We start from the raw sequence: 21062 nt of genomic DNA, 5'->3' as shown, positions 1-21062 counted from the left end.
AGATGTTAAAAGGTAATTCTTGCTTTGACTAAGACAATCAAGAAGAAAGAACTAGTAAAAATAAAAGCCATGGAAGCACCTAAATGGACGATATATTTAGGAATTAGTTGGTTGTTCTTTGTTGTTTATGTACTCAACTTTTACATAGAAGTGTAGTTTGTATTATGTAACTTGTTTAAACATAATTTTTAGATTATCTTTTGAGCTTAACAATTGTCTTGTATATGCATATTGATGTTCCAGAGGACGATAAAGTCTCAATTATTCTAGGTCACCTTTCTTAGCTACCTCTAAAACAATTATAGATATGGGTGATGGATCAATCATGCTGATAGAAGATGAGGAAGTGTGCTTCAAAGTGAAATGCCCTGAAAAGGCAATAAATGATGCTCTGGTGTAAGTTTGGAAGTCTGCATGTGCGCATTGGGATTCTGAGCTGGAAAAGATAAAAATCAATGAGGTGTTGGATGTCCGTAAACTGCCGAAGGAGAATATTTACGATAGCTGGATGAATTGGGGGCACAAAGAAGGACTAATCAGCACGGTCACATCGAGAAGAATCAAATGGAGAAGGTGGCTAGGTATCGTAAAGCCGAGCCTCCCGACAAGTGATATCGTGGAGGGGTGATAGAGACCGATTTGAGATGGTCAATCTCCTGATAGACTGTAGAGTGGGTTAGGCTCCACGAACAAAAGTGAAGAAGAGAAACCAAAGTTGAAACAATTTTCCAATTATTTTTCTTATTGAAACGATTACAATTTATAGGAAAACAAAGACATAAAAATAGAAAAAGATAAACAATAAGTAAACCTAGTGTAACACTTCGAGTTTTACCGTATTCGTTTTATTTTCGTCTTATCGTTGTACGAACCTTATTCGGATCTAATCTTTAATAATGCGATGCATTTATAAGTATTTAAGTTTTCTAATGTTCACTTTACACCCTTCATACTTTACATGTTGTCCATTTCTTATTCTATGCATAAAAATTTCATTAATTGACCATTTAACAAACTATAAAGGCTAAATGTGTCAAAAATGAAATTTCCCCTCCCTGGTGGCCGGAGCGCCGCACGACGGCGGCCTCTCTTGTGGCCGCATGGCGTAGTGGTGAGTCTGCATAGATTCATCATTTGATTTCCTTTTCTAACTCGTTTTTGGCATATAAATCGACTATTTTAGGCATAACTTGAGTGAATTAAGGTCTAAGAAAAGGATTCTAACTAAATTACAAGTCCATATTCTTAACTTACTGATCAAGCACAAAATCTCAGGCTTATTTCATTGATTTGGTCATTAAAATCATATCTGGTTGCTTAAACGAGCATAGTAACCATAATTGGTTCGTTTTTGTAATCCCTATATAAACATATCATATTTACCTGCCACAAACTTTACTCTAACCCTAAGAGAGCCATCTCAGCCTTCACCCCTCTCGGTACTTCATAGAAATTTTCGGTTTTTGATATATTGTTGAAAATACACTCATAAACAGTTGACTTTACATACTTTTGGACATTTGACTCTTCGTTTCTCTTGATTCTTTCACTTTCTGGGTAAGTTGTAAACTGAGAATTTGTTCATACACATTCCCTAGTCAATAACCTCAATCGATTTATGAGATTGAAGGGTGTTGACTGGTCAATTTCGTTAAAACTCGTTAAAAGGCAAAACAGTTAACAAGTTTGACTTTATGTTTTCTCATACTTCTGATTGGATTCAACGTTTGGTCTAGAAGAATTTTATTCTCGTAATGAAATTTTAAGGCTTCTGATCAAAACCCGACTTCCGACTAGCTGTTCGAATTCTGGTCAGTCCCGACTCGTTTAAATGTTAAAATTAACATAACTTGAGTTTTACTCTTCCATTTGGATTGATTCCAGCGGCATTAAGTTTGTTTTTACTTATAGTTTCCTATCTCAAAGTCTTAGGTTCTGTTGGTTTACATTGTTTGGCGCGTCAGCGGAAGATCGTTTATTTTTATTCTTATTTTACTCACTTGCATGTTATTTAAGGTGAGTTTATGTCATTCCCCTATTTTACTTGTTTTCGAAAGTTTTGGGACGTATGCGTACTATTTAATATTTCATATGATACATATCTTAAACTAGCAAACGTGATATTGTGTGTGGTTAATCGAACATACTTGCTACTTGATTACTTGTTTACTTTTACGCATTCGGAGAGGTCCAACATATTCTCATTATAGGATGATCATACGACCGTCATGTTAACTGGCGCCCGATTCGCTTGGCAATGGTCTCTTGACACTTTACTTGTTCATGGTTTGGTTATATTTACCGCAATTATTTATGTTTTGCTATCTTTCATTTTATATTATAACTTTGCAAAACTGGTGAAAATCTCACTCAACATATTATTGACAAATCTATTTCATTTTATGCGCATATGCAGGTTATTGCTTGAGTTGAAGATTTGAAGTTATGGACACCTAGTCGAGACCCTAGGATAATTTAAAGACAATTTATTTTGAGTTTTATTTGGATTATTATTATTGTTGTTGTTGTTGTTTTTGGATTATTTGTTATTTTCGGATGATGTGTGTTTTAAATGGAATAAATTAATTAAATAGTTATTGTCACCTTTATTTATGGTAGTTACCTTGAGCTATGAACAATCATGCTCACGCTCCGGCATTTCCGTCTTAGGTTGGGGTGTGACACCTAGTTATAGTATAATATGGAAACTAAATAATAGATAAACTTAATTAATATATTAAATTCGAATAATATAGAATCATGTATCGTATCAATTCCTTGCCCTTTCAAAATGTTCTTGTCCTCAAGTGTGGAATGATGTCGCCACGATGGTCGCCAAGACATGCATTTTTAGGAGCAGCATACAAAACTCCTTAAATCAATTCATCGCAAGAAAATTAAAGAAGGAAGCAATTAAGCTCCACTCATTGAAACATTATTTTTCGGTTTGATTTTATCATTTTTATTATGAATTCAGTTGTTGAACACTTATATATTATTTTTGTTTTGAGCATAACTATTGGCTAAACCTTTGCATAACTACCTAGGTTGAGATTAATATTGACTTTGTATGATGGTTTATTTGGTTTTAATTACTTGCATGACATGATTATTATTGAAATGCTTTATATAATTTGATCTTGAATGTGTTAATTATTATTTTTAAATAGGTATTGCATAGTGATTCCTCATTTTGTCTTTGATTGATTGATTTTGTGTCGTTCATTTAGGGCTATTCGGTTAGGTCATAGACTTAGTGTTTTTTATCTTGTTGTTTTAGCGCGGCCATAGGAATCCTACATATGAATTATTATTAAAATTCAGCAGGTTCACCTCCCTTGCGACCGAGAGGTAATAGGGAGTTAGTTTGTCTCGTGTCTTTATTCAGTTAGGTTAGAATTGCACTTGATGTGTGAATATATATATATATATATATATATATATATATATATATATATATATATATATATATATATTGGGAATAAAGGGTAATTCAACATTAAAGATTAAATAACTCGACTTAACAAACTAACCTCATCAATGGCTAGAAAACCTATTGAGGTCTCGCAACGGCTAACTAAATCGACTAAACCAAAGAGATAAACCAACTCCTAATGTCTTGGTCCAACTAAAAGGAGATGACCTATTGAGATAAACAAATCTAACCAATCAAACCCTATGGTGACGTCTACCACAAACAACCGAAAGCATCAAGTAATCAGTCGAACATCCAATCCTAAACCAAACACAAAACTAATTCATATAAAGACAAAATCACCACGGGGTTTAATTAATATAATGTTGAACAAACTCAGCGGAATATAATATAAACTTTACAATAGAAAATCAACCATATGTTCGTTAATCACCCAAAACTAATGTTAGAACATCGTCAAACAACCAAACTTAGATAGTTCTAACGATTTGGCTAATTATATTAATAAATGAAATAAAAATAGTTTAGTTCGTGGCATGAATCTTAAAAGAAAAATAATTAAATAAGGTCAAACCGAATCTGTAACTTGATAAACACGCTAACTAAATGCAGCATTTTAATTGAATAAACTTGAGGTTTGTTCTTCTGCACCAAAATTGATTCCAATTAATCGTCTGTAGTAAATTTCTACTTTCGTCTACTTTTGTTGTAAAGGTTTTTTTTTTTTTTATTTGCCTTCCAAGCCTCCAAACCTTCCGTAGCCTACCCCAATTATACAAGTGTTTTACCAATTTTTTTTACTTGAGCTTAATCCAATTCCGAAACATGATCTGCAGGCTTATTCTGAAATCAAAACAAAGAAAAGCTCATTAGTTGTGTTTGTTAAACCTAGATTTATATTTATTTAATTTTAAAATATTATATTTCAGTTGTTTACATAAAGAAACCTACGAGTTTGTTTTCCATTTAATTCAAAATTTTATGTTCTTTTCAAACTCAAAATGTATTTATTATAATTTGACATAAATTCATACTTATCTATATTATTATATTATTAAGGAAAAGTGATGGACGGAAGAGTCGAAGCCCCTAAATCATTGTGCAATCAAAGGTTGCAATAAATGGCTAAAGGTTTTTCTTTTGTGGTATAAATATGGCCGATGTTTGCCCTCACATACTTCAACCCCCCTACAATCCCTCATCGCCTCTCAGTCCCAACCATGGAGGTAAGTGTTTATGATATTTTGTTATGTTTGTATTGGTTGAACAATCATTTGAGTTGTTGTATGATTGAACAATAATTTATTTCTGTTTGATTTTAATGCTTCTGTATGATCCTATCACCTAACTAATGTTGCCGTATGATCGTATCATCTAAAACTAACAGCTTTGAGTTTTGTTTTCATTTTAAAAAAATGAAAATGCATTTTTAGGTATAGATTGTTGGTACATGGCAGCCGCTGCCGCCTCTGGGGTGACCTCTGCTGCAATTGTGGCGGAATGCGTGCAAATTTCATTACTGCATTGGATTCATTGAAGCTGAACATGACTAAGTAGATTAAGTTTTCCCTTTGCTTTCTGATTTGTCGGATTTGTTAAACAAATTGTCGATTTTACCCCCAGATTTCGAAGGGAAGACTAAGATGAAGGAGTGGATCGGGCGGTTGGCGAAGATGGTGGCAGCAGATGAGTTGACCGAGCAGTAGGCTAGGCAGCTTCATTTTGACCTGGAATCGTCTTATTATTCGTTCATGGCTGCGCTTCTGACAAGTGAAGCGTGATTTTGGCGTATGCATAAGTTTGAGGTAATCTTTTAAGTTAAAAATATTTCATGGTTATTGGTTTGGTTTGATTATGTGTTTGAAATACTGGCTATGGAGTATGTCTTGATTGATGTAGGAGTGTTTGTGAATGCTTGTAAGGGTAGATGATATTTATTTTACTTTTGTGAAGTCTTTTTGAGTTTGACATTTATCTACATTATGCATATAATATATATTTTTTGTTGGGAGATATGATTCTTGTCACACCCCGACCAAAGGCGGCGGAACATGCCGAGGTGTAACGATTGTCCATAAGCACATGACACTAATTAAAGTGACAGTATTTAATAAACTCATTTCATTTCACAACATCGAAAATGTCACATAACAATTATCCATAAAATAACCATAAACAAGATATCACAAAATATGGCAAAATTGATATTGTTCATTTTTACTAATATCCTAAGGTCTTTGATGTCGTTTTCTTCACAATCATAAATCAACCAAGATGCAAACCTGCAACATTTCATAAAATAAAGTTTGTCAACACAAAGGTTGGTGAGAAATTCATAAGTTTAATCATATTAGTATATAATAAAGATAGCCACAAAAATTGCATACGAAACGATAAATAAAAATGGTAATTTGGATAAATAGATATCGCTAAACCCATTAGCGACACCTAGCTATAAGGGGATGCCAAATAGTCTAGGATTTTATAGTTATCGTTAATTGCATTACGTTAACGACACCTTGCTATAAGGGGATGCCAAATAGTCTAGGATTTTATAGTTCCACCAACCAAAAGCGATAAACACATAGGCATATAAGCATAGAACACCAAATCCAGCAATTATTTAGGTAAAGTATACAACTACGTTTGTGGTTTAAGATTCAAATATAAAGCATTTTGTTGAATAAGTATGAAATGTCACCCCCAAAATAAAAGATGGAAAATGGGGTATGAAGTACTCAACTTCAAGTAGTAAACTTGAAAGATGATAATTTGGAGATTTGTCGGAACGACGAGTTTAACGCACAATGCCTAAAAAGGAAATCAATCAATCAATCAATCATGCCCAGTAAAATCCCACCGACAGCAAAGCTATAAGTAGGGTCTGGGGAGGGTGGGATGTAGGCACACCGTACCTCTATCCAAAGGAATAGAGAGGTGGCTTCCAGAGAGACCCTCGGCTCTAAGTACAATGCCTAAAAAGGAAAGAAGTCTTGAATTTAGAAAGGTTGTCTTGAAGGTCTTTAAACAAAATAAATGTTGAGAAATGTAAATAATTAAAGTTCAAGGTTTAAAATGTAACTATTTAAGAATTTATAATAATAACCCTTTAAAAATGTAAGTTTGCTCGAAACCGGGTTAAAGTATCTAACCCTAATATTTACTCAACCTATGTTAAGTAATAAGGTGGGTAAAATGCAAGAATGCAAATCCCTTTGGAGTAAAGATACTAAAACGCTTTTTTTTTATCGAGTGTTCGGGTTGTCGGTTCGGGTCTTGATAATTGGTCAAACCCAAAGTCAACTTTCCAAAATATTGAATGTTATGAGATAACTCAATAAAATTTAATAAGACTTAACCAAGTATGTAGTTCCATTGTTTTAGAACTAACAACGCACGTTAAGCGAGTGTTCGGTTTTGTCGGTCCAAACTTTGTTATGAGATCAAGTTGGATCCAACATTTCCAAGTACTTAAAAAAATATTTAAAAATCAATTTGTAACTATTTTTAAAGAAATATACAAGTCTTGATGGCTAAAAAAAACACACTTGTGTGTCTTAAGCGAGTAAGAATCGGTTTGGTTTCCACATGTCCAAACACTAAAGAACTTGTATAATAATGTACAAATAAAAAAAATACTTTAAGTTTTACAACCAAAAGTTAACAATAAAGTCTTTAAACAAAAGTTCGGTTTTCAGTTCGGATCGTGTTTCGGGTTAAGACCGAGGTAAGATTCTACAAACCCATAACCATAGAATTTGTAAAAATGATTTTAGAAACTTAGATCTAACAATAAGAATGTTTAAACAATTATTTAACAAAACTAATAACAAAGTTCGGTTTACGGTTTAGAGCTATTTACGGTTAAACCGAAGCATAGACTCTTAAAAACCCATAACCATGGAACTTGTAAACATGACCAACAAACTAAAATAAGCAAGATTAATATGTATGAACAAGTTATATAGATGTATATATATCAAGGACACGAAGTCCTCCATGAAGCCTTGCATTATGAGGTCCGAAACCTCACTGACCGGAATCGAAGAAGTAACTACTAAAGGTAAACAAGGGGTGTATATTATATATATGTTGCACAACCATAAACAAGTATTAATAAGGCTACATAAACTAATTAAGATGAAAGACTAAAAACCTTCAAGAACACTTAAGAAGATAACCTTGAATCTTTGATATTTGAGAGAGTTTTTTTTTTTTTTTTTTTGAGTTGTAGCAAGGGAAAATGATGAGGAAAGGTGGTGTATATATAGGGTAATGTTGGTGGTCAAATATGGGTGTGAGACACAAGAGTTTTCATGCAAAATGGATCAAGACAAAAACACAAAACAACAAAAAAAAAATTAATAATAATAAATAAATAAAGAAATAAATAAATAAATAAAATAAAAATAAAGGTAGGATGTTTTCAAGACCCAACAAGTGTGAAACAATATTGTAACATAAATCCATCATTTTGATTATAACATAAGCTTCGGTTTACAAATCGGGTCGGTTTACATAATAAACAAATACAAAAACGAATACAAATAAGACCCGAAATTGACGAATGTCACAGTATCCCCTACTTTAGGAAATTCGTCCCGAAATTAAGACGAAGACGATGTTGCGAACAAATGCGGATACTTCTCTTTCATTTTGTCTTCTCGCTCCCAAGTTAATTCCGCGCCGCGCCGTGATTCCCATCGAACTTTGACTAACCGAATACGGCTACGCTTGGTTCTCTTCTCGTTGCGATCCATGATCTCAACGGGTCGTTCAACCAAGACCATCGACTCATCGACATGTACTTCGTCGAGAGGTTAATCGTTAAGTCAGGGGTAGACATGTCTTTTCACTATTTATTTATTATATGAGTAAAGTGCCACCTGAGGTTTGGTCATATTTGCGAATTTCGTCCAAAAATATTTCTTTTCACAAGTAGACCCTCGATTTTTCCCAACCGTTGCCAACTTCGTCCAAATTTTTAACTCGGTCTAAATTCAACATTAACTTATCGGTGTTACTATCTTTTTACACGTTTGTTTACATTATTGTTATTATGTGTTTGTTTGATGACATATATAACATTTCACGATTCCTATGTTTGAATCCAATATATTATTCGTTTGTTTATTCTTCTTTATTTGTAGTTATATAAGGGGTTTAGCTCAGCGTAATAATAATAACAATGTAAAAAAAATATGTAAAAGGACAGTAACACCCCTTAGTTAACATTAAATTTAGACCGAGTTAACAAATTAGGCGAAATTGGCAACAGTTGGGAAACATCGAGGGTATAATTGCGAAAAAAATATTTTTGGACGAAATTAGCAAATGTGACCAAACTTCAAAGACGATTTTGGCACTGTACTCATGTAATAAAGAAAGAGTGAAAAGACATGTCTTCCCCTGAGTTAACGATTCAATTTAACGGAGTTAGTGATTTGGATGTAATTGGCAAGAATTGGGAAACGTGGAGGGTTCATATGCAAAAAATAAACTTTTTAGACTAAATTCGTATTATTTGCCAAACCATAATGACGAAAATGGCACTTTACTCTAAGTTATAACTTGAATATGAGTTACAACTTAACGTAAAATCATAAAGTTACAACAATTATTTTAAAAATTGTGTTGCTTCTAAACTCATAAAGAGTAACAAATATGCATACATTTGATTTTTTTTAAATTATGAAACGTAAAATATATACGCTACAATGCATGTGAATTATCAAATCACGTATGCCCATCACTTACTCTTTTACGCTTCGTTGGACGACAATTTTGTGACTTTAATTTGAACATTTCTTTAATTTCTTGATTAAATTTCAATTCAACTGCTCACCAATTAACACATATTTACTTTAATAACAAATATTTCACAAAACACATGTATCTAATATATATATGCATACCTTATTATTTTAGTGCGACTCCCGCACAAAAGACAACATCCAACAAACCATATGCACATGCGTCATCGCACTCGCACTAATAACCCATTACATGCCACATGCAATCCAATACGAGAAGATAATTTGCGTGAACCAGCAGCAACGCGTGGGCACTTATGCTAGTTCTTTTAATTTCTTTCGTAAAAAATATAATTTCAAATATTTAACAATTAAAATTTAAATCTAATAAAAATTTAGTCTAAAATTATTTAAATTGTGGGAAATATTTGTGTTATTTATTTATATGTTAGAATACATCAAATATCCTCACACACTTAAACTTTTTTCGTCCCTGAAAAAGAAATCTACATAGAATCATAACCAAGTAAAAAACAAAAACTCTCGGTTTATTTATTTTTATTATTTTTAAAGCACTAGAAACAAATAGGCACATTAACTGTGATTGCCGATATGATTGTCCACTTTAAACCCAGCAACAGCCCATCAAGCCCCTATCGTATTTAGCATTTAAGTTCAAGTGATGTCAATAAACCTATGGGTCTCATACTTAAAAAGTTACAGATCCACCTACCCTCCTCTCAAGCATAACCAAGATAAATTAAACAGGGTTGAAGCAGACTGGGTCAACCTATCACCATAAGCTAAGAACTCTTTAATGGTAAGAAAAATTTGCACTTAGGTGGAATTGGATGGATGAAGGTCAAGTGACGTCGTACGATCAAATCCTAAACACAAAACTTTATTGTCGAATTTTGGCCCAGCATTGTTTCACCCAAGCTGCTACCTAGTATATGATGCTCCCATGCCTCCATTCTTAGTATTTCCTAAAAATATTTGTTGACTAAAAACCTAGAACCCCAACAGCATACCCTCAGAGTCACCACCCCAAGGTAACGCGTAAGCTCTAAGCCCTGTCTAGTATGTGCCTTTTGGCGTCATTTTCTAAATTTTTTAGAGAACTTCAATTTTAGTCATTGTGGTTTATTAAAATTATCAATTTTGGTCCAATAAATTATTTTAGTATTTTATGGTACAATAGTTTTAATTAACTATCAGTTTTTGTCCAACCCATTAACGTCATCCATCACTATTAGTTAATACAACTTTGAGGCTTTTTCTCTCTTTTTTTTTATTTTTCACAAACTTTTATTCAAAAGAATTTTTGGGTTTTCTACCGAATTTTATAATTTTCGTTATTTTTTTAGTATTATGGTTTCTTATATTTGCTTATATATAAATATCTATACACTTTTTATTTTCAAAATCTTTTTTTTTCAAAACTGATGCTTTTATGCAAGCGTGTAAGATTTATTTATATTTAAATATTTTATCTTTTTTTTACCTTTTTATTAATTTAATAGTATGTCAATTTCAAAAACGGTGTATTTAGTTTTATTTGAAGTACAATTTTAAGTTAAATTATGTACCATTATTAAATACAAACAAGGAAGTCATTCCCATTTTGATAGGCTGGTAAGGTGATTAAGATGTGAAATAATTGTTTCAAACTCTATAGAGTACAAAAATTTAGTTGTTCGAAACAAAAAATACAAACCAAGAATATATAAAATTAATAAACAGATTTTCAAAAACCCTCCGTCAAATGAAAAAGTAAAAATGCAATATAAAATAAATAAATGCTCTTTTTACCACCGAGAAATAAGGCTGAAAAGTTTTTTCTGAATCATTTCTAGTTAGTAGGAATGTAGAATTAAAATTAAACTTAAAAAAATAAATATTCTGCTTTTAATTCCTACATACTATTACGGCTATAAAAAAAAATAAAAGTATTCAAATATAAATAAATAAATATACATTTGCATAAAAGCTCCGGTTTCAAAAAAAAATATTCTTTTTTGAAAATAAAAAAGTATATATGAATTACAAACAAATATAATAAAATATAATAGTTAGACAATAACAAAAAATATAAAAATTATATTTTGTAGAAAAAAAATATTTATATGAATTAAAAGTATGTGAAAATTACAAAAATAACCCTCAAAGTTGTATTAACTAACGAATTGTGGATGGCGTCAGTGATTTTAACTAAAACTAATAGTTAATTGAAACTATTGTACCATAAATGCTTAAAATAAACTGTTGGATCAAAATTGATAATTTTGAAACCCCATGTACCAAAAACCGAAGTTCTCTCTTTTTTTTAGTGAATGCTTTTTTTTGGCATTTTCCATAACTTCTCATTCACCTTTGCTTTTAAAACAACTGCACTTATTAGATGCTCGTGTAAAATCACAAAAAAAATCCCCTATTAATTTTGGTTTGAAGATGTCAACTTTGAAAGTTGGAGGATAAAAAATATTTTCAATTTGTGGTGGAGTTGTTAAACAAGGAAAATAGGTTTATCCCACATTTAAAGAAAGAAGAAAGTGGAGTCATTCCACATGGGTATAAATAAGAAAGAGATATTCCTCCCACATTAATATAATATAGAAATTGTAAACACCTTATAAAAAGATAAGCTCACATGTAATATTCCTCCCAAATGATCACTCCAAACACGCCAAAATCAATTAATAAGCGCTAGAAGTACATGCAAGAAAGTAAAGCAGATGATAGATAAGGTAGAGGGAGACACCACATAAGTTTTGGCATAAGCAGCGCATCGAAAAGTAAATAGTTTGACACAGAACAAAGATTCATAAAATATATAAGGAAAAATTTTATTATACTCAAAGGATCGATTACAAGTTTGTACAGACTTTACAATAAAGATCCTAATACTAATCATCTTCTTGCTCCAACTCGCCTCGGAGAGTTCGGAGGTGCGCCCACAAGTCAGCCACGCAATATTTATCACGATGATGTGCCTCTAAATATTCTTTAATTGAAAACGTTAGGTCATCAAATTCTTGGAGACTTATATGGTACTCGCCGTCAACATCTTGGTCATGAAGAGCAAACTCGGACGACGAGCGACCTTTGCGGGTCATTGCTAGGCACTCCTCAAACCCAGCAATGCGACCAGTTCGAGACGAATGGAGCAGAAGCTTGGCTAGACAATCCCCAAGCTCAGGACCATCCTTGATATGGTCGATAACCTTCATAGAAAACAGCAGATGATTAACAATACACCATTATAATAAAAGACAGAAGAAGAATAAGGACTAATTACCAGAGGAAAGCTATATTTCAGAAGCCAATGCTTCTCGGCGACAGTCCTTTATTCATGTTCTTTCAACCTTTTATTTTCCTCGGAGAGCAGATATTCGCCCATCCCTGTCCGAGATCTCAGCCCGTAGGCGCTTGAGCTCCTCTTCCTAGCGAGAAAGGAGGTCACTTTGAGACGAGATCTGTGACATTTGAGCTAAAACAAGATACACCTCAGTACGTATTTACCGATTAAGCAAATAAACACCTTTTGCGTAACAAACGAACGAAAAACACTCATTTTCGCACTGTTTGACGCACCCGATATGTTTTTCGTGCCAAAAAACGAACTCGAACTAAATTTGGACTGGGCTTATCGTGTTTGGGCTAGTATAACCAGATCATTGGGCCAAAACAGCCCAAAATGGGCCCATAAGCAATCCCGATCGCGGCCACCACCCCACCCCCTTATTTTTTTTATAAAACTTGTTATGTAAGCTTGTTTATTCATTTTATTTGATAAAAAGTTGAGGTCCAAGCAGCTAAAAACAGAAACTCCAGATTTTTTCCAAAACCCTAAGGTAACAACTTAAATAAGCAACTTTTATACTTGTTTAACCTTGATTAATACTATAAAAACATGTCTTAATTGCTAAAAATCATTCCTAACCATGTAAAAATCCTAAAAATGGTCCATAAACATGTTTTGATCATACACATGGTAAGGAACCTGGTTTGATAGTTTTTTTGGCCATAAACACGGATTAAAGGGTTGAAACGACATTTTTACGGTTCAAAAGTTCGTTTTTGTGCACTAGCCGAAACCCTAAGTTAAAGGGCTGTTCTATTGATGAAACTTGCTTGGTTTGTGATATAGGACTTGTATCTAGCCTACATAGGAGCACAAGGGCTTTAAAAGTTGATTAGAAAGGCGGAAACGAACCAAAACCGCTAAGGTAATGCCGAAACACTCGCTTACGGGCTGTTTAGGTTAAGGTTTTGATGTGCATATTATTAGGCCTTGAAATTTTTAAGGGACATCAGGGACCATGTCATTGAGGCCCTGTTCAAATTTGGTAATATTTTGACCATCCGAGAATATTTGGCGAAATTATTACCGAATTGGGACGTTTATTTGGGAAAAATAGCTAAAATACTTCAAAAATTATGAAATTTTTCTGGGAATTCATTTGATTTATTTTGATCACATATGAATTTTGGCATCATTTGGAGAAGTCTAAAGGTGTTTTGTGTATATGCGTTCGTGTGAATTTTTAAAGCCGAATTGGGGACGAAAAGAATATTGCACGAGCTTTTTATATTCTGGAATTGATACAGGTTGTTTTGGGACATGATTTGAGTATTCAGGAATTTTTGTGGAATTTTTGGAAATTTTTTGGGATAAACGGACGATTTTTAGGCGAAATATAGCTGATAAAATGAATTTTTATAAATTAATAAATCAGTAAATAATTCCAGAAATATTTTTATAAAAATCTAAATATTTTAATTGATAAGTGGCTAAATATTTTCATAATTTAATGATTAACGGTTAATTAATTATGCTAATTTGAAGATTAAACAAATTCAGTTTTTATAAAAACCGGCAAGTTCGCGATTAACTAACCTGCGGGAATATCAAAATACCAAGAGTGATCAAAAATCATATTTTTGGACTAAATAAGTAAAAACGAACTTTTCTATGAGAAACCTGGACAATCCGGGTGGATTGTGCGCGTTTCTTCTTAAATCAAACTGAATAAACGGAAACGGGCCCCGTGGCTAATCCGGGACTCAGTATGTGATCCTTCTTTATAACTTAATCATTTTATTAACCAATACATTTACCCAAGCTTATTTTTCCATAACTGTTTTCTGAACGCGTAAACGAACAACTTGGCCCAGCTGGGAAACGGGAATCTGAGCCAAGTTCGGTTTTAAGTATTAGACATTGAACAACATCACAACCTAAGCCTATTGCCACTTTCTGGGCGTTCCAGCTATACCCGGATTAGTTATACAGCCCAGTTTAGTATGAAGATTATAATAATATTAAAATATTAATATTATTATAATATTGATTAGAGGAAACCGTGATTGCAAGTTATACAAACCTCGAACCGACGTGCTACTGATTATCTACTAAACAGTGAGTTTCATGACCCCACTTCTAAACTGTTTTACGAACTTTTGGGGTGAAAAGCATGTTTGATTACATATACATACCTGAAACATGTATTGATGTGAATTATCTAAGTGCTAACACACGAAAGTCCTCACGATCACAGTGATTAACTTCGAGCCGTTGGCTTGTGAATAGTACTATTGGTTTGACAAACCCAAACGGAATCGGCCTGGTTGCCGTGTCACATAGCGCCGTTTGCACATGACCATATTTATACAAACAGGCTATGTAGTGTTAGACATAGCTACCGGGGCATGTTGTGGGCGGAAGGGAGCCACAGTGGTTGATTGAGCGTGGGAAACGGATGCACGCACCACATACAGTCAAGGCTTCACTGTAGCTTAGCATAATTACATCATTTACATACATACATACTTATTTCATGATTACAAGTGTTAACTTGTGAATACTATAACTGTTTTCTTGAAACCCGTGAAACTCACCAACTCTAATAGTTGACCTGTTTTAAACTGCTTTTCAGGTGTACCTAAATCGGAATGATTTGGTGATCTATTACTTGCCCAAGGTGTGTGCTTGATGCTATGTGAATAGAAGCAAGGAAGTTAGTAGTAAGATCGTATAGTTAACGAACTAGTTTGGTTTGTATCACCTAGACTATAAAACGATGATAAAACAAGGAAATGTAATATATTGTAAATTAGTTTGTAATGTTTCTTTATAAACAATGTGTTGATACCAGAGGTGTCTGTTACATTCCCGTTTTACGCTTCCGCAATGTGCTAGTCGGGGTGTGACAAGTTCCGCCTTTCCAACATAGTATTATCTTCTAATGATTTGAGAAGGGCAGCATTCTCTCTTGAGCATCCTTTCGCTCCGCCCTCTTCGCCTCCACCTCTTGTAGCTTTTGCTCGGACTTCGCCAAGTCACACTCCCCACCCACCCATTCCTGAAAAATTTCACGCCTGGTAGACATGACGTTGGCAAGATGATAATTAAAATAGTTAGTGAAGTCTTCCTGGGAGCGTGCATGTTGGCGTTCATGTTCGGCGGGAGGGAGGCAATGGTCAAGTACTCTAGGCACACGTCCATATCAGTCTAGCGTGTGTTCGGGCCTAGAGTCTAAGGAGGAACAAAAATGGAGGGTCCCTCATGGTGAGGAGTTGAGGTTGATGCCTATGAAATCCCTCCTTCCTTTCCCTCGATAGGAGCAGGAGGGTCTTGAATGACAGGTTCGGTGCGGGGCGCATCCTCCCACAGTCGTGACCACCTCGGGTGTCTTCCCCTTATCCTAAGCAGCTTGGTCTTGTTGGGGCGGCGAAGATGAAGGCCATGACTTAGGCGGCGGTAACGGAGGAGGTGGCCCAACGATCGTCACCTTAGCGGGCCCTTCGAAACACAAAATGTGTTAACACCAAGAACATAGCAAAATTTTCAATAAGGAAATGATACGGTCCAAAATACACATATTATTATATTAATATTCCCGACACTTATTAATACTTTTGAGTCAGTTTTTATATAATATTATTTTCAAGTGGTTCATATTTGAGTTTAATGGTTTCAAGAGACAACGAGCTAAAATGAAGTGTTTTTACTAAACTTGATACCGAGGAATAAAGTTTTAAACATGCTTTATTTGCTATAATTTTATAAAGCTGTTTACCTAAAACAAGCAAATATAATAAGAAAATGTCATGTTAATTAAATACTTATCCCACCTCAACGTTATATGAACTGCAATATGTGGGTTAAAAGTCAATTTTTAACTCTTTATATTTTGGTACTAACATATCATCTATATTAACGTCGGGACAGCGGAGGAAATCGTACAAGACAACAGTCAACAAAGAAATAAAGGATTACATAAATTGGAGTTTGAGCTCGTCTACAAAAGTGTGTGATGGTTTCATCATATTACAAAAGTTTAGAATAAGAAAAAGAAAGAAATAAGATCATAAATCATTTGCTTCCTTTACGTCTAGAAGTGATAATAATAATGTTGAAAGCAACTGTGATTGGTTGGGTACATTAACCCTTTTGGGCCATTGGACCATAAAACCGAATAAAACAAATTTGTGAAACCGGGCCTGTTTAAAACTCAGAATTGGACTAAGGGGCTGTTTGTTTGTGTCTGAATAGGACCATTCAGACACTTTTTGCTGAACCGGTCAACTAAATAGGTGTTTGGTTCGCAAAAAAGGGTTGCTGAATGGAACCATTAAGGTCTGAATGGTCCAGCTTTATTTTTTTAGCTGAATGAAACAGATGTTTTGTTTCCCACTTTTACCCCAAATCTCCAAACCCTAACCTCTCCTTCCAGCCACCACCACAGTTCCGTCGGCACCTCCACCACCGCTTCTCCAGCCACCACCATCGTCTCTCCCAACCCCTACCACCACCGCCTCTCTCAGCCACCACCACCGCTTCTCCCGTCTCCGATCACCGTCAAATCTTGCCTCTTCCAGCCACCACCACAGTACGAGGTAAATTGATCTTGTGCTCTTGTATTTGCATCCATGTTTATAAATAACTAAACAATATGTGATTTGAAATGAAAATTTGGATGATTTGACTATAGAATTCATATGAATATTGTTGAGTTAAATATATGCACATAAGGTGTTTGATGAAATGCCTCAAAGAAAATAAAATTCATAAAATGGGTGTGTAATCGGGATTAAAGTTTCCAGTGGGTTAACATATAACAATTTTATTTGTATGTTGATTTGCTTTGAACATGCCCCTAATTTGTTGAACTATTTTACTAATTTGCTTTGAACATGCTCCTAATTTGTTGAACTAATTTGCTTTGAACATGATTTTGTGGAAACGCATTTGCTTTTATTGTTTAAAGAAATGATTAGGATTAATTGGAAACAAGGTGTGGAGAAAACTTTTCTTGAAGCATGTATTCACGAGTTAACCGTTAATGGGCGTAAGGGAGGTAACCTTAAAACATTGTCATGGAAGAATATTTCGGAAAAATTAAAAATGCAACATAACTTCATAGTGGAGCAAAAACAAATGAGGAACCGTTATGACTATCTAAAAGGAAGATTTTCAGCTTGGAGAAAGCTTAAAAACAAAACAGGCAATATTTATAATGCCGTGACAAACATGTTTAATTTGTCGGAAGAAGAGTGGCAACTAGAGATGAAGGTATTTTTTAAACAACAATATCTTTTCTCTTTGAATAGTAGTTCTTAATATATTTCAAGAATCTTATAGAATTTTATAATATTTTTTTTCAAACAGACTAACAAGTATGTAGAAGCCTTAAGAACCGTGCCACTTGCTTACCCCGAACTATGTACTCAATTGTTTGAGGGCTCTACATCTAATGGCTTTGAAAGTTGGGGTCCATCTTCTACACTTTCACATCTTTTGAGGAAGTGTTGGACAACACTTCAAATGGTCTTGAGGACGTTGATTTAACTACAATAGGTACTCCAACGTAAGTGTTAATGACGACTCACCCGTTCAGCCTAAAAAAAAGGGGGTGAAAAGAAAGGACAGGGAATCCGTAAATTCAAATCTAATAGAAATTAAGGACAATATTAACAAGATGGCAAAAGTTTTTATTGAGAAACATAAAGCTTCTAATGATATTGAGGCATGTATGGCGAAGTTAGAGTTAATGGGATGGGATGTACTTGATGCAAAATATCAAACGGTGATTTTACTTTTTGGTGAAAGTGCCGATCTTAGGAAGGTGTGGTTACTTCTTAATCCACTAGCTTGTGAGCCATGGGTGAAAAACACAGGAGCGAAATATGGATTATTTTGAATGTTTTTTTTTAAGGTTATGTTATGAACTTTTTGGATGTTTGTTTGTTGAAGGTTATATTATGAATTTTTTGGATGTTTGTTTGTTGAATGTTATGTTATGAATTTTATGGATGTTTTTTTTAAAGAAAATTATGTTATATGTTTTATTCATGTGTTTTATGACAGGTAACATATGGATTCGGACGATGAGATCATAGTTTTCATGGTAATTTGTTGGTATTGGCTACAATTATCCTTAAGAGGAAATGAAAGGATAAGAGATCTTAATTCGGCATTGACCGGTCATGCATATACGCAAGAATTGTTGCATGGATCAAGTACACAATGCCATGAGATCATGCGTATTTCGCGTGATGCATTTGTACTGTTTTGCAATCATTTTATACAAAATAATTGGTTGCAACGTAGTCGGATAATAAGCGTTCAAGAAAAGTTAGCTATGTTTTTTACTGTCATATGACATAATGAACGCTTTCGAGTGGTTAAGCGACGGTTTCAACATTCAACGGAAACAGTTCATAGATGTTTCCATGAGGTCCTAAATGCAATGATGAACTTTGCAAGAAAAGTTATAGTCCCTACATATACCAATGAAGCCCCAAATACTTCAGAACGGCACAGGAAGTTAAAAGAAATATTTCCCGGAGCAATAGGTGCATTAGATGGAACTCTTATACATGCAGTCGTTGCTGCTGATCAACAGACCCATTACAGGGGAAGAGGAAAAGGTGAATGCTATCAAAATGTTTTAGCAATTTGTGACTTTAATATGGTATTCACCTTTGTATGGGCCGGATGGGAAGGCATTGCACGTGATTCAAGGGTTTTAAAAGAAGTAGCATTTAACCAGACTTCCGGATTTCCTTTCCCTCCAAAAGGTTTTTAATCATTCGTGAACTTTTATTATAAATATATTATATGTTTTCATGTTGTTGTTTTGACAACAGACACTAACAGTTACAGATAAATATTACCTTTGCGACGCTGCATATACCGATACTCGTGGATTTATGACTCCTTACCGTAATACACGATATTGGTTAGCCGATTTTCGACGAAGACGTGCGTTAACTAAGGAAGAAAAATTCAATCATGCTCACGCACAACTCAGAAATGTTTTGAGCGCTCGTATGGTGTTTTGAAGGCCTGATTCCCAATCCTACAGCGAATGGCTCCCTTTTCTTTTCCAAAACAAAGGGACATAGTGATTGCTTGCTTCACCGTACACAATTTTATAAGGAAATCAAATATTTCTGATCAGTTATTTATGGAGTACGACGAGGACACTACATTCTCAAAAGAACAAGGTGGAGACAACAATAGTGAATCAGTTCATGACATAGAATGGGGTTCACAAGGCATTCACTATATGAATAATTTGCGTGACCAAATAGCTAATCAACTAGTTTGATCAGTTAAAAATTGAATTGTACGCAAAGTATAAATTTGTATTTGAATTTTAGTATGTGTTTTATGGATTATGAAGGATTTGTGAAATTTAGATTTTCTATGTTGTTTTGAATTCTCTTTATTTTAATTATCCGTCATTCAGTATAGTCATTCAGATTTTTGATCAAACAAATACATTTCATTTAGTACATAATTCTGTAGAGGGGTAAAGTAGTAATTCTGCACAGTCATTCAGATGTCTAACCAAACAGCTCTTATTGGTTCAGATGTCTAACTGGTTCAGATTATCTTACCCATTCAGACAGCTTAATGGTTCAGACTTACTGATTCAGATGTTGCCAAACAGCCCCTAAGAGGGCTTGGAGTCAACTGGGATTATTTATTGAGAAGATTGTATTATATTTTTTTGGGGGGAGGCCGAGGGTTAGAAGAAACAAAAGAAGAAAGAAATCAATCCTACTGGTGGGTACTGCCGACATAGAAGAGGAAACACAAGAAGGAGTCAGCCGTGGGTTGAGAGTCAGACGCAACAAAAAGAGGGTGACGAAGGAATTTATTTTGGAGGCAGAAACAAGTATTATTTGCTTTGTCTATTATTCGATTTTACTTGTTAAAGCGTTGTTTCTTTGTTCAAGAATTGTTAGAGACATGAGTTTGGCTATTATTTATTTTGACTCGTTCATTATTATTATGAGTAGCAAAATATTTGAACTACCTAGGTTGAGATGAATATTGATTTTGTTTGACGGCTTATTTGGTTTTGACTTGTTACATGACATGATTATTATTGAAAAGCTTTATTTAATTTGATCTTGGATGTGTTAGTTATTGTTTTCATATAATTTTTGCATGTGATTCTCCTTATTGCCTTGATTGGTTGATTTTGTATCGTTCGGTTAGGGTTATTTGGTTAGGTCTTAGACTTGGTGTTTTTGATCTATTTGTGGTTAGCGCGACCATAGGAATATTTTATGCAATTAATTATTATAAATCAATAGGTTCACCTTACTTGAGACCGAGAGGTAATAGGGAGTCAGTTTGTCTCGTTTCTTTATTCGGCTAGGTTAGAATTGCGCGAGAGGGAGTTTTGGTCTTGTTCGGTTTAGATTTGCGTGCGAATAGGTGTCCTAGATCAAATTAAGTATTGTTACCCCTTTATCCCTAGAGTTGCTAGTACCAATGTTTAGCGGGTTTTGTATCGTTGAGTCCGAGAGGAGATGCGTCATTAGGGTACCTTAGTAATCTTTATCCCGGT

General features: G+C 34.2%; 1 protein-coding gene across 1 annotated transcript; it reads left to right on the top strand.

Moving 5' to 3' along the window:
• Positions 1-17464: 17464 nt before the first annotated feature.
• LOC143570699 (L10-interacting MYB domain-containing protein-like) lies at positions 17465-18043 on the top strand. Its single transcript, XM_077056285.1, has 2 exons — positions 17465-17767; positions 17864-18043. The coding sequence occupies exons 1-2, from the start codon at positions 17465-17467 to the stop codon at positions 18041-18043; spliced, it is 483 nt and encodes a 160-aa protein (XP_076912400.1).
• Positions 18044-21062: the final 3019 nt, after the last annotated feature.

The sequence above is a fragment of the Bidens hawaiensis genome, unplaced genomic scaffold, assembly GCF_021521415.1.
Source record: "Bidens hawaiensis isolate Kalapana, Puna unplaced genomic scaffold, B.hawaiensis_p1.1 tig00025019_1, whole genome shotgun sequence".
NCBI lineage: Eukaryota > Viridiplantae > Streptophyta > Magnoliopsida > Asterales > Asteraceae > Bidens > Bidens hawaiensis.
Note: the sequence above shows the minus strand (reverse complement) of the source record. Positions and strands in the feature narration are given on the sequence as shown.

Bases quoted from the DNA above. Each gene is read 5' to 3' on its own strand.
- LOC143570699 (XM_077056285.1), top strand. From the start codon at position 17,465: ATGATTAGGATTAATTGGAAACAAGGTGTGGAGAAAACTTTTCTTGAA. The intron at 17,768-17,863 runs GTATTTTTTAAA...TTTTTCAAACAG, and splicing joins AGTGGCAACTAGAGATGAAG to ACTAACAAGTATGTAGAAGC.